General features: G+C 41.9%; 1 protein-coding gene across 3 annotated transcripts in view; it reads left to right on the top strand.

Annotated features, from left to right (window-relative positions):
- The window catches only part of NTRK2 (neurotrophic receptor tyrosine kinase 2), a 327,597-nt gene that overhangs the window by 231,018 nt on the left and 81,883 nt on the right, over positions 1 to 14,696 (top strand). For all 3 annotated transcript variants that reach the window (XM_074363095.1, XM_074363094.1, XM_074363096.1), the window contains exon 16: positions 13,133 to 13,263. In XM_074363095.1, the coding sequence (XP_074219196.1) occupies positions 13,133 to 13,263 (131 nt within the window). The remainder of the gene's footprint in view (positions 1 to 13,132; positions 13,264 to 14,696) is intronic.

Here is a 14,696-nt window from a genome sequence, read left to right as displayed (position 1 = left end):
GAAAAACCTGTCTACTTGAATTTGATGCTGGAACAATCTTGACGCTAGGAGAGAGAAATCTTTGATCTTGATGCTAGGAACATCCTTCAAGTGGCTTGGAAGTTGTCTGCATGACATGAGACATGTGGAAATGCAAACGCAGTCCTGACACCCACTGAGCCTTGTAGTATATGGTATTTAGCTGTTCATAGTAACATGAATTCTGTGTATTGCTTTTCAGTTTTTAGAAGCATAAGACACTTAGTTGTATCATATTGTCAACTGAATGTGCAAAATAATATTATTGACACATCTGTGGTAAAGATCAAGCTCAAAGAATATACCCCAGTATGTGAATGGGGTAGAGGGAAGATGGGGGGGCTAATGTGTTCATCATATACAAAAGAGTGTCAGCATACTGGCTGAAATAGAGGTATCATATGATAGATAATCAATAGAACACCTAAAAATTAATACAGCACCCAATTACTGGAAGAGGTAGGAGACGGTGTGAGCAAAATCCTCTTCTCACATAGTGGAGAACCAGTAAGTGCCTTCAACTGGGAAAACAGGAACGGGAGGCATATAGCATATTAATTGCAGTTATGGACATCATCCCTAGAAAACCAAAATCCAAATTGTATCGGTTGCCCAGGAAAGGAGGACCAAGGACAGGGAGAAACATGGAAGGATACAGTTTTTTTCTATCTTAAGGCTCTTGGTGTGTTACCATGTGCCTGTATTGCTTTCCCTAATGTTTTTTAAACATTAGAAGTGATGGCTTCTCTCCTAACATTCAGAGGTTCTGTTTGTAAAGATACAACCTAACGTCAAGCCACATGGAGAAGCTGCTCTTTGTCTTGCTTGGACCTGCACAAATGGAAATTCCATTTGCCTCAAACTGAATAGGTTTCAGATTTTGGACTTTAATGCAGATATGTCTTAACATGAAGGTCCAGTACGTGACCAAGTCAGTGACATCCTGGCAATTTGGAAATGCCATAATTCATTACATTCGACAATGCCCTTCTTTCCAACCAACATTTCAAGCCCTTCTCAACTTACAAGGGAAAATTGAAAAGGCACACCTTCCAACCCCAAACCCTCTATTCAAAGAATTTACTTTTTCTTTCTAAATACCCTCAACCCTGTATTTTTAACACCTGTCCTGGTCGCTTTTACATCCTGCCTTTTACAACTGTTATCTGTGTACTCTGTGTCTCATCTCCCTATAAACCACTCTTCCTTTACGGGAAGGATTTGTGTTCTGTTGGGAGAGACTGCATGGTTTTGACACCAACCCCAGCTGTGTGGCTTTGGGCAGATTACTTAGCATCTCTAAGACTCACTTACTTTATTCCCAAAATGGAGACAGTGATGTCTCTTCCTAGGTCCAGCAGGATGTCTGAATAAGAGATTGTGTGTACAATCCTGGCATGATGCCTCATACACATCAGACATGCAGCTAATGACCACTGGCTTTCTCTTCCTTTAGTCAACCTTGAACCTCCCACAACATTGAACACAATTCTTTGCACTTAGATGCTTGAAAGGGGAAATGAGGAAGAAAAAAAAAATATGATGGATTGAAAGATGCTGAAAGTATTGCAAAATCCTTTAAGGGAAACAAACATTAGCCCTACCTTTGACAATATAAGTTCTCCAATAATCACACTGAAGAAGACATACCATAGTTTCTAAATATGCAAAGCGCATATTAATTGGACAGAAAACCATCCAGAGATGGAAACACTTGGGAGGCACCCCACAATCTTGTCCGTGGCCTTATGTCTTTTATTCACCACATATCATTGATTATGAGCTCTACTGAACATTGCCTTTCTGTGGAATTAGAGCAGAGTCTACAACCTTTGAGAACAGCCCAGGAACTGGCATGGAATTCCAGAGCTCAGAAGGTGTCCAGCCCACTGGCTTCCCACTGCTTTTAGGCTAAGCACTTATCCCTTTCTCTTGTGTTCCAGAGATTTCCTCATAAAGACCCCAGCCTGCTTTTCTGGAGTTGGCTCAAGGACTCCACGGAGCCTGGCCTCAGTGGCCTGCTTGCACAGCCCTTGGCTGGCCTCGCTCATCACCGCTTATCCCATTCCGATCACGTTGTTTTGTCTGCGTTTCTCTTACCCAGTCCCGCCCCCTCACCAGAGTGTGCGCACGGACAAGATACTCAATGCATTTATGCTCAGATAAACTGTTCACAATTAAGACCCAGGTTGGGAAGGCCCCCGAATGTACACTGGTGTGTTGTGTGCTTTGCAAAATATCCCCACCAAAGACAGAAGATTTCTTGCACAGTGGGAGCATTCATTTAGATGTACTTTGATAAAGACCAACTAACATGAAGAAGTTAATTAGGAAAACATTGTGGCTACAAGCTTAAAATTATTGAAGGAAGGAAGGTTTCTGTTTGGAGGGCACAGGCGTGGAGGATCCCAAATGATAGAACAGATACCAGCACAGAAACCTCTAATGGAGTTTTATGCACACAGCTTGGCGGTGGGGAGCAGGGTGTTAAAGGGGTGTTTTCCATCCTCGGGAGCAGGAAGAGCTTTAACGCTTAGGGACACAGGGTCAGAGAGGTAGACAGATGATCCTGTCTGGCCCACCTGCCAGAATCTTGTGCAATCACTCTGCATAATTATTCTTGAAAATACAAACATTGCCGGGGCTGACTGACAAGTATTGTTCCAGCAGGGAGGGCTGTCAGGGCAAATCAATCCAATTCCACCACATGCCAGGGTGTAGAACAGATATAATTTTGGCTGTTAGGGGCTGTCAAAGCGAAGGATGTGCTGTATGTGTATTTTGAAGTGTGGTGTTCCCTCCAGTCTCACAGCTTGAAAGATTCCTGGGGCTTTCCCCCTCCCTGGCTGTTTTCTGCAAGAACTTTTGGGAATTTAACTTCAGATCACTCAAGTCTTTCCTCTAGTGGGATGTTCAGGTGAGATTAAGCCCATCCCTGCCTCCCCCGCCCCCATAGCTGCTCTTCTCCCATTCAACATAGGGTATTAAAACTTGGTTTAGGAGGAAAGGGTCCTTTGCTGCCATTGGATGTTGTATGGGGCATCCGAGTAGGTACCTGGAGCCCTCCCAGCAGTGCAAAGTCGCCTTGCAAGAGTCTGTCTTGTGCATCACTGGACCCAATGCCAGGCTTAGCCCAAAGGTTCACACTGGGCCCCTTGGGGGTCACTCAAAGTCCGCTTCCTCCTTCAGTGGCCCAATGCTGTGATGAGCATCAGCATGGAGGCCCTTAGAAGGTGCTTCACTCAAAGCCTTTCCTCTCTGTTTCAGAACTTCCCTGCATCCCCCACCCCACTGGCTTCTCAGTGGCTTCCCTGGGGATCTCTCCCACCAGTTTGCTTTCCCTTCCATCCTTCTCTCCTTCCCTGCTTCCTTTCTTTCTCACGTATTTAATCCTTTACTTTTACTAATCTCCTTAACTTAAAAACATCTTCAAATCTCTCCCTCCTCCACCAGCCCCCACTGCTCATCCTCTTGAGCCACCATGCCATCCCTAGACCATCCTGTCTGTCCCTGCCCCATCCCCACTCCCATTTGCCCCTGACCTCCCACTCATACAGTTTCTACCCACTGCCTCCAATTCACTGCCCACTTACCCCTCTGCCCCCAGAAGTCTGGCCTCTGCTCTTTTAATGGCCATCCATGGCTCTTTCTCCTGTCTATTTTGGTCTGTTCTCGGGCTCCTAGTTCTCTGTCTTTCCCTGAAAACATCAGGATTAGTCCTCAGTGACATCCTCTGTTCCCTTTGGGGTCATCGGCTTGACCTCAGCCTTCTAGGGGTCTGTCATCCATGTGCATTCAATGGCCAAGGGGCTGGAGAGGGAGGATGGGTAGGTACCTGGATAGGACCCACCTTCAACGCAGCACAGACCTCAACAAGAACGAGATCTAGAGTTCTACCTGGACCAGCCTCTCTGCCTCTGGTTTTACGGCTGCCAGAATAATCTAATTTGTCCTTGTCATTCTTCCTCCATGCTCAAAAGTCTTCATAGCGCTACGTAAGACTTACATAGAAAACAAAGGCACGAGCTCACTGATGGTGGAATGTGTGTGCTGGAGCAGACCTAACATGCTGTTTAGTCCAAACTCCTTCATTTAAACATGATGAAATGAGGGCAAAGGGCACTGAAGTCATTTGTCCAAGAGTCCATACATACTAGTGCCTGAACTTGTTTAAACTATTTAGTGAGGTGTTCAAGGCCCTCTAGGAGCCAACCTCACCCTCCTTTTACTGCATGTCACCGGCTCTTTCTCTTCAGGCCAGGACAAGATCAATCACAATTTCTTAAACAACACTCTGGCCGTCTTCTCCTCCTCAGCCTTGCTTTTTCTCTTCCCCCACCTTGTATGCCCTTGTGTGATCATATAAAGTACTCTTTCCCACCATTCTCATCTCTTGTTCAATTACTCATCTATTTTTGCATGTTCATGTTATTATTTATTCATAAAATAGTATTGATTGCCTAATATGTTCTAGGCCCAGCAGTGGGTGTGGGAAATTACATCTATTCTTTAACCCTGTCCCCAAAGCATTCTTGAGTCAGCCCACAGACATTGCTTTTTATGCCATTATGATGCTAAGCGCTGTGGACTCGTGCAATATTTAACTGAGGGTGGCTTTTGTGTCATATGTTTATTTCTTGTTGAGCTCTGCCATCAGAAATATTCTTGGATCTATAGATTTAATGAAATCCCTATCAAATTACCCAGGGCATATTTCACAGAACTAGAGCAAATCATAATAAAATTTATATGGAACCACAAAAGACCTAGAATTGCCAAAACATTACTGAAAAAAAAGAAAGAGGCTGGAGGAATAACTCTCCCAGACTTCAGACAATACTATAGAGCTACAGTTATCAAGACAGCATGGTATTGGTACAAAAACAGACATATGGACCGATGGAACAGAATAGAAAGCCCAGAAATGAACCCACAAACTTTTGGTCAACTAATCTTCGACAAAGGAGGCAAGAATATACAATGGAATAAAGACAGTCTCTTCAGCAAATGGTGTTGGGAAAACTGGACAGCAGCATGTAAATCAGTGAAGCTAGAACACTCCCTTACACCATACACAAAAATAAACTCAAAATGGATCAAAGACTTAAATATAAGATAAGATACAATAAACCTCCTAGAAGAAAACATAGGCAAAACATTATTTCACATACATCTCAAAAATGTTCTCCTAGGACAGTCTACCCCAAGCAATGGAAATAAAAGCAAGAATAAACAAATGGGACCTAATGAAACTTACAAGCTTCTGCACAGCAAAGGAAACCATAAGTAAAACAAAACGACAACCTACGGAATGGGAGAAAATTTTTGCATATGAAACTGACAAAAGCTTGATCTCCAGAATATATAAGCAGCTCATATGACTTAATAAGAAAAAAACAAACAACCCAATCCAAAAATGGGCAGAAGACCTAAACAAGCAATTCTCCAAGGAAGACATACAAATGATAAATAGGCACATGAAAAATTGCTCAATATCACTAATTATCAGAGAAATGCAAATCAAAACTGCAATGAGGTATCACCTCACACCAGTCAGAATGGCCATCATTCAAAAGTCCACAAATGACAAATGCTGGAGAGGCTGTGGAGAAAAGGGAACTCTCCTACACTGCTGGTGGGACTGCAGTTTGGTGCAGCCACTGTGGAAAACAGTATGGAGATTCCTCAAAAGACTAGGAATAGACTTACCGTATGACCCAGGAATCCCGCTCCTGGGCTTATATCCAGAAGAAACCCTACTTCAAAATGACACCTGCACCCCAATGTTCATAGCAGCACTATTTACAATAGCCAAGACATGGAAACAGCCTAAATGTCCATTGACAGATGACTGGATAAAGAAGAGGTGGTATATTTATACAGTGGAATACTATTCAGCCATAAAAACATAATGCCATTTACAGCAACATGGATGTTCCTGGAGAATGTCATTCTAAGTGAAGTAAGCCAGAAAGAGAAAGAAAAATACCATATGAGATCACTTATATGTGGAATCTTAAAAAAAAAAAGAACATAAATACAAAAAAGAAACAGACTCATAGGCATAGAATACAAACTTGTGGTTGCCAAGGGGTCGGAGGGTGGGAAGGGACAGACTTGGATTTCAAAATGTAGAATAGATAAACAAGATTATACTGTATAGCACAGGAAAGTGTGTACAAGATCTTGTGGTAGCTCACAGCAAAAAAAAAAATGTGACCATGAATATATGTATGCTCATGTATAACTGAAAAATTGTGCTCTACACTGGAATTTGACACAACATTGTAAGATGACTATAACTCAATAAAAAAATGTAAAAAAAAAAGATTCTTGGGAAATCACTATTTACTTGACAGATGTTGTTAAGGACGTTGATCTCCTACGTAAAATCCATTCGACATATTGCTTTCAAAACTAAATACCATGAAGAATTTTACTTACCGCAAGGAATTTCTGTGCTCTTACTTATGGGTAGTCAAAATTTTTATAAATTACTGTGTTTCCCTTCTGGCTTCTGCTGCCAGGAAGCTCAGAGTCAAATTCTGACTTCACTTGAGTAGCTACATGGGACCCTAGTGTCTGCACGTTTGCATGTCTGCTTAGCATTTTGTTTTAGCCTTCTTTTCTGTTTTCTCTGACTTAAGTTCTTGTTTAAGTTTTTGTTTTCCCTTGTATGATCATATAAAGTACCTGAAATTTTTTGTGAAGGAAGCAAAGCTGTACGTAAAAGTTATAATAGGGATAAGCATATGTGTTTTTTTGCCCTTTTAGGTTGTGAGTTCCTCGAAGACAGAGATTATTTTGTGCATTCTTTTTACTAGGCCCTAGAAAAATGCCTGGGCTAGAGTAGGTCCTTCATAAAGTTTTGCTGAACCTAAAAAGTAGACCCATGACTCCCTAGGTGGGCAAAGTCAAGCTTACTTTTCACTGTCTCTTACAAGAAAGCCGAAGAAAGGGATAGTGTTATAGTGGAAAAAAAATTCAAACTCAGTTACCAGTTGTACCAACTTGGATGCATTATTTAGTACATACGACCCTCTTCTTTTTACTTCAATGTGGAAATGGAGATAAGGATACCCCACTGGATTGCTATGAAGATTGATAACCCTTGTCAACCTCTTGGCACATTTTCTGGCCCATAATAGCAATCAGCACATGTTAGGCCCCCTCTCTTCCCTCCCTATTTCCTCATTTCATGGGAAATTGCACTTGGAAAAGGATAAGTGGATTGCTCTATGACCACAAGTTAGTCAATTAATTGTGGTGTCATCTGCAAAATAAATGTGACTATTGACCTCATTCAGAGGGATATGAAAATTAATTGATGGTAATGCACATTGGGATTTTTTTTTCCTGGAAAGTGCTTAAGAATGGCTCGGTATTATTACATGTTCTATTTCATCATTAATGTTATTTATGAATATTTGGCTTTGTCTTGTCCCGGTGTGTTTTACATCTGTGGTCTGAATTGCATTTATTTTCAGTTTCATCCCGACTTATATCTTAATTAAAAATAGAGATGAAATTCTAAAACAGAGTTCCCGTCCTTCATACAGTTTTATTTTTACAAGGTGGATGATTTTATGTATTTTGATATGCTCCCTAGGAAGTAGACATTAAGGTTTTTAGTAAGTAATTTTTGTTAATTGCATTTGAAATCAAGCTCAAGCATTTTTCAAAGTATTTCACCTTGACATCCTGCTTTTTGCACTCATATTTTATGTTTATTGGCCATTTTCTAATGAAATTCTTCATTATGAGATACTTGATCTGTTTCAGATGAGAAACGTGAATGCTTCAAGTATTTCTAGTTGAAGAGATAATTAACTGAATGATATAGCTGTTTTCGCTTTGAAGTCAGGGAATGCTCACCGCCTGCAGTCTTGAATAAAGGCTTGTGTTAGAGGCCAGGGGTCACTCTTGCGAGAGCCAGGGATTTGAGTCCTAGCACAGTCACCTTCTAGCTGTGTGGCCCTGGGGAAGTCACTTCACCTTTCTGAGACCCCACTGGCTGTCAAACATGAGGGAGCCAGCCTCGGTGATCCTGAACTTCTCTTCCCATCACAGCATCTGGTCCCTTGGGATGGAACCACTGAGGCAGGCCCTACATTTAGGTCTGTAGGGAGACAGAGAGATTGCTCCTAATACAGAACATTGTCTTCTGGGGTGTGTTACTTTTTATCATCCTGCTCAAAACTTTAAAATATCTTTTCTTTTTACTGTAGATCACTTAATACTTGGCATTTATCAGAGACTCAATAAATATTTCAAGTTAAGTTCCATGTGTTGAGCAGAATAGGTCCAGGGTCAAGCATTTCTCGGAGAACCCCATCACTGAGGAAATGGAAAGGGTATATTTCCTATTTCAACCTTAAGTGGGTAGGGTTATATTTATTTATTTGTTTTTTAGTTTTAGAGTTAGCAGTAATGAATGGAGACATGGATTAATACTATAGCCTGTCTGTATGTATAGAATATCTGCTTTTGGGAGATATTGATACCAGAAATTTGATTTAAACCAAGCATCTCTGTAAACTACTGAAGCTACTTTGTGACAAAATGCATTTTTCAGTGGCTGCAATGTGATACTAACACAAAACTGGAAATCTCCTCAGTTCTGGTACTCATGAAGCAAATGGCCAAGGGCACCAAATTTCAACTCTGGAAAATTCCATTAATGATGAAGACATCAGACAGTTTTCAGCCCCTCGTCTCAATGACTATTGCTGCTCATCAATTTCTCCCTGATTCCGCAGAGTGATGTATCTGCACAATAATCTAATCGCACACTTTGTTTTGAGTGTATGAACATACACAGATCAGTCTGCAGGCCACAGGACTTTGGTGGTGTAGTTCCTGCACCACCCACACCTCTTCTTGATATTCTTTTTTGTTTGTTTGCTTTTTGGCAAGGTGAATTTCAAAGAGAAACCTTTCATGTAAAACTCTTTTTAAAAACATCAACTATTGTTTTGAGTTTTCCTCCAAATCTGGGAAGCCATTTATGGTAGAGTTTGGGCTTTAATTTTTTTTTTTATTAGTTATTCATGTTGGGTTTGAGGTTGTTTTACCCAAGTCTCCACAGAGTTAAAAGCAGAGAATTGACAGACTTCAGAGAAATGAAGCATGTAAAAATTTCAACATGCCTACCCAACAGCTTACTTTTCATGGAATATTTTCTAAATTTGAAATATAGTTGATTTACAATGTTGTGCTAGTTTCTGATGTGGAGCATAGTGATTCAGTTTTATATATATATATATATATATATATATATATATATATATATATATATATATACTCTTTTTCATATTTTTTTCCACTGTAGGTTATTACAAGCTATTAAATAGTTCCCTGTGCTATACAATAGGCCCTTGTTGGTTACATCATGGAATCTTTAGACTCACTTCACTCAGGATATTTTGTATAAAACGAATCCAAATGTTCACAGGTCCCTTTAAGGCAGTGTTGTTCAAAGTGTTCATCCACCATGAGATGGTCCAGAATATGAATCAGTGCATTACTTCCTTCATTAAGAATGTCTTGCTTCCGGAAAAAGTCAGCTTAGTGCCGTGCAAACAGCCAGACCAAACCTCCCAGTGCCTGGCCTCTTAGCTGAACTATCGAAAGACATAGGATAAATGGCAGGCCAGTGTTTGTACAGCTTGGGCAAGTGACTTCCCTCCTCTGTGCCTGGGGCTCTGAGATTGATGGCACCAACAGAGCGGAGAGGGGAGCTCAGTAGGTGAGAGGAGGGGCCAAGATGCCAGCAGTGAGAGGGCAGACGTGGTACAGGCTGATGGCTCCCTGAAATGGATGCTTTCTGAGGTCTGGGGCTCCAGCAGGAGATGGGGAGTAATGGTCAGAAAACGGCCCACAGGCCTTGAAGTACTTGGGGGTGAGGGGCGGGGATGGCGTTGGTTTGAGAGAGCTGCAGGGGCGAGGCATGGGTGTCCTCAGGCATAGCCAAAGTTTTATTTGCTTCAAGGAGGTAAACAGAAGTTTAAGGAGAGATCAGGGATACAAGGAGCTCGTGGATGACAGGGAGGGAGCCCAGAGGACCCGTGGAAGGGTTTGTGAGGGAGGTGGTGGGGCTCAGCCTGGGGCACTTACAAGCAATTTGAGGGTGAGAGGCTGCCCCAACAGAGTGCTGAGGACTTCCTGCGGTGATGGAGGGAAACAGGGAACGAGGCAGGTTGGGACTAGTCCTGATGTTGTCCTGGAAGAGAATGGGAAGAGATTCTGTCTCGAGGATGTGATAGCTTCAGAGCAGTCGGTCTCCTACTCCTGGCGTCTCGGGGGAACTGGGCTGCTTCGTTGCTTACAGACCCGGTAGGGCTGTTGCCAGTTAACTGAAATAACATTACTAAACAGTACTTGTTGTTTTTATTATCATTTGGTACATTTTTCAACAGATGTTTAGATAGTACCAGCTGTGTGCAAAGCACTGTGAGGCCTGTCAGGAGTGCAAATACAGACACAAAATTGCTACCTGTGCCCCTAAGCAACTTCCAGTCTTAGAAGAGAGAAATTCATTCTGTTTAGAGGAAGTACTTTGGCAAAAGGCCACCATTCATGTAATCTCTTATATCCCAAACTAACAGAGCAAATGAATGCAAAATAACCCATTTCTTAATGATGCATTTACCCCTTTTAAACTTAACATGGAAAAAATGGTCTCATCAATTTTAATTTTGAAGATGATGAAATGGTGGCTTTATCCATAGCTTTAGAAACTTATTTCCCACCAACATTTTTTTTACAGCTTGGGAAAGGAAGAAATGAAGGAAGGAAGGAAGGAAGGAAAGAAAGAAAGAAAGAAAGAAAGAAAGAAAGAAAGAAAGAAAGAAAGAAAGAAAGAAAGAAAGAAAGAAAGAAAGAAAGAAAGAAAGAAAGAAAGAAAGAAAGAAAGAAAAGAAACAGAGAGAGAGAGAAAGAAGGAAAGAAATGAGGGCGAGAGGAAAGGAGAAAGGAAAAGTGCAAATTTAATGAAAAAAAAAAAAAGGTTAAATACTTGCCTTAGTCTCGTTAGAGTGTAAAGTAAATCAAGTGGCAATTTCATTCTCAATGAACATGTGACAACCTAAGGAGTTAAATATTAGATTTAAATAGGGCAGCTAATTCTCTGCAAGAATTACATTTGTCTCTTTATATGGGCACTCTACCTAATGAACACATTTCTCTCCTCTTAAATTCAGGCATTGCTCCTGGAGCATGAGAAATTAATACACATTCTTATATTCATTAATAATGTTGCTCATAAAAGACCTTTTGATTTTTACCACCCTGAGTTCCCAGAGGCCCAAGAAAGCAGCCACAGCTCCAAACCACATGAATTATCAGGGGGAATATCCTATTAAAGCAAAACCTTAATCATCAGTGGCATTTTCTATCAAGTTATGTCTAAAAGGAAACTGTATAACATATCCATCAACACAGAATGGATAAATAAGTGGCGTTACAGTCCTTCCACAGAATATTATAAAGTAGGGAAAGCAAAAGAATTACTGATGCACAGAATGTAACTCAATCTCAGGGACATTGTTGAGTGATGGATGCACAATGCGGAAGAAGGCACGTGGTATGATCCCATTTACATAGACTCAAAACAGGCAAAGCCTAGTGGTCTCCCATTGGGGAGATGTCATTGGTAGCAAACCAAAAGGGAAATGATTAGCACAAAATTCAGGATGATGGTTTTCCCTGGGAGGTGAGCAGGAAGTGGATACAACTGAGAAAGAACAGTGTTGCTTCAAAGTACTAGTGATACTCTGTTTCTTAAATGGAATGTGGGTCCACGAGTATTCATTTTATTGTTATTATTAACACTGCACAGATATGCTTCACATTTCTTTTGAACTTTTGAGAATTTGAACTAGCCTTTGAGGAGTGAACTAAGCAGAGAGAAAGCTGGGGAGCTATTTTTACTTCTTCCTTTATTACTTACCTATTTCTGTTTCTCTTGTCACACTTAACACAACCTACAATTGAAAAGACATTTTGTGGTGTGGAAGAAAAATCAGAGTCTGGATTCAGACAAACCTGAGTTTGAATCCCAGGCCCTCCATTCCCACGCTGAGCATCACTGAAATTCCTGCTGACTCAGTTTCCCAGGGTCTAAAATGCAGGGAGGAATGCTTCACAGGAAACAGAGGGAGCATGATTGGCAACACATTCCGAGATCTAGAGGGAGTCACGACCTCTTTTTAATTCTGCCATTCATATCTGAGGAGTTCAGAAAAGCCTTTTGCTAAGGGATCCAGCATGTGATGTGCCGGGTAAAGGGGCACAAGCTCGCACTGCAGTCAGTCCTCTGCAGGGTCTCCCCTCGGGCTTCTCCACTGGCTGCGTCCTGAGACCCTGGACCACTCCTGCCTCCTTCCCCACGAAGGCGTACGAATGGGTGACGTGGACCAGCTCTGCTCTAGATGAAAGGGAGAAATGTTCTTCCTTCCCCAGATGCCCCTGTTCTTGTCCCTTCTTGGCTTGGGAGAGCCAAAATTAGAACATGATCTTAGAAAGGAGCAAAGGAAGCCAGCCTTTAGCACAGACAGTCTAGACACTAACCAAAAGGAGTCACTGAGATTCAATGATGAATCTCACAGTGAGGTGAGGACATGGCTTAAACAGCAACGCACAGATCTTGCCTTTTCCCTTTGGGTCCTCTGAGCATCTTCCCTCAGGGGACGGAGGGGCCTTCACAAAGACTTCGGGCTTCTTGGCAAGCTCTCTGCCTTCCCCACTAGACACATAACTGACAGATACCTGCAAAGCACCTGGCTAGAGAGAGATCGCCGTTAACATCCATTCCCTTCTCCACTCTCCTCTTTCCTAGTCTGCAAAGCTCATTAATGACAGCCAACAGCAAGGTGGTTGCTTTCGTTCTATCCAAAACGATAATTCAACTCAGGAGAGCAAGTCGAGGTGGCTGCCTTCCAGTCCTTCTGGGTGGGCCTTGAGGATGGACCTGAGCTTCTCCTTCAGTTCTCCATGAGCAGAGGCGAGAGAATCTGGGGCCTGCAAGCTCAGGATGCAGCCCACCGACTCCCTGCCCCCTGCCCTCCGCTCCGCACACTTCGATTCCAATTTCCATTCTGTGTTTGTTTTACAGTTGTTCAGCACATCAAGAGACATAACATTGTTCTGAAAAGGGAGCTAGGCGAAGGAGCCTTTGGAAAAGTTTTCCTAGCTGAATGCTATAACCTCTGTCCTGAGCAGGACAAGATCTTGGTGGCAGTGAAGGTAAGAGAATGCTCCAGAATGTCTCATTATTCATAGTCACGCTGATGCTTGGAACTGTTGCTTTATTTTATTTTATTTTATTTTATTTTATTTTATTTTATTTTATTTTATTTTATTGTAGTGGCCAGTTTGGGAGCAAATGATATCCGCTGTGGCAGATGTGTTCAAATTCCTTTAGTTAAATGGATGGTGGGAAGGATATTTGGGGCACATCCAACTGTCAGAGGTTCTTCTCAGGACAACCCACCAGTCTGCAGGCTGGGAATAACTCTGAGCTGCTCTTCCAAGTCCATGTTAACTAAATTCTGGATGGAGGTCACGGGGGTCAAACAGAAGCCAACCAGCCAAGCCTTGGAGACTCACCTGCCTCCTCAGATTGCCTGGTACTTGTCCAAGCTCAGCTGAAGCTTGTCTTGTGTTTGAGGTTCTGGAAGGGAGACTGTGGCCTTCACTCCTCCTCTCAGCCTCTGTTCTGCTGAGAACTTCTGTTATATCTTACTTTGTCCCTCGCAAGTGTCCCCCAGGCCCCAGGATTTTGTAAAGCACAGGCATGATTCCATCCCAGGTGGGTGGCATCTCTCGGGGAGTCCACCACCCCATGAGACAGAAGGTTTTACTCAAATAAAGAAGTCTGAAAGCCCTTCATCATAGCCATTTCCCCATAAACTCAAAAAGGAGACCTGGTCTTCAATAAGATAAACAATATTGAAAGGGCTGAAGTTTCCATGGAGCTCTCTAAAACACAAGAATTGACAAAAATAGCACAAAAGACTTCAGCAGATCTTTTACATACGCATCATCAAAATAAAAAAAAATACACTCACTAAAGTATTGGATAATATATGTAAAGCACTGAAAAGAGGCATATTTTTATAAAATGAATGAAGTGCCAAATGAATATGGACATGGCTAATGTAATAAAATGTAACTTCTTGGCATCACATAAAATGATTAGATTGTGTTTGCTTGTTTTGGCCAAACACAGAATATTTGTGAGAATGGCATTTATTTACTGGTTATAACCTGGACAACTTCTCATTTTTTAAAATGATATGTATTCCATTGCTGTTGTGCTGAGCATTAAAATACTTCAACATATATGTAACGAGTGACCCAGAGAGAAATAACATGATTCTTGAACTTACCCAACCTGCAGACTAAACACACTTTCTGTTAAAATTCATCCAAATGAAACCCTGTGCATTTGGTTCCGTTGTCGTCAAAAGTAATGGAGTCGGGTGGCCCAGATGCTCTTAGACTCTCAGCAAAAGCTCCTAAAAAGCTACACTTTGGGGTGAATAAAAGGTAGACCTTTCTAGGGACGATGGATGTCACGTCTATCAAATAAACATCATCCCACTAAGACGGGCAAAGGGAGGGGGAGAGTGAGACCGACACTGGAGGAGAGATGTGAGGTCAAGTGGGGTGAGTGG

This window comes from Camelus bactrianus, chromosome 4, assembly GCF_048773025.1.
Source record: "Camelus bactrianus isolate YW-2024 breed Bactrian camel chromosome 4, ASM4877302v1, whole genome shotgun sequence".
NCBI lineage: Eukaryota > Metazoa > Chordata > Mammalia > Artiodactyla > Camelidae > Camelus > Camelus bactrianus.
This window is presented reverse-complemented; position numbering and strand designations above follow the sequence as displayed.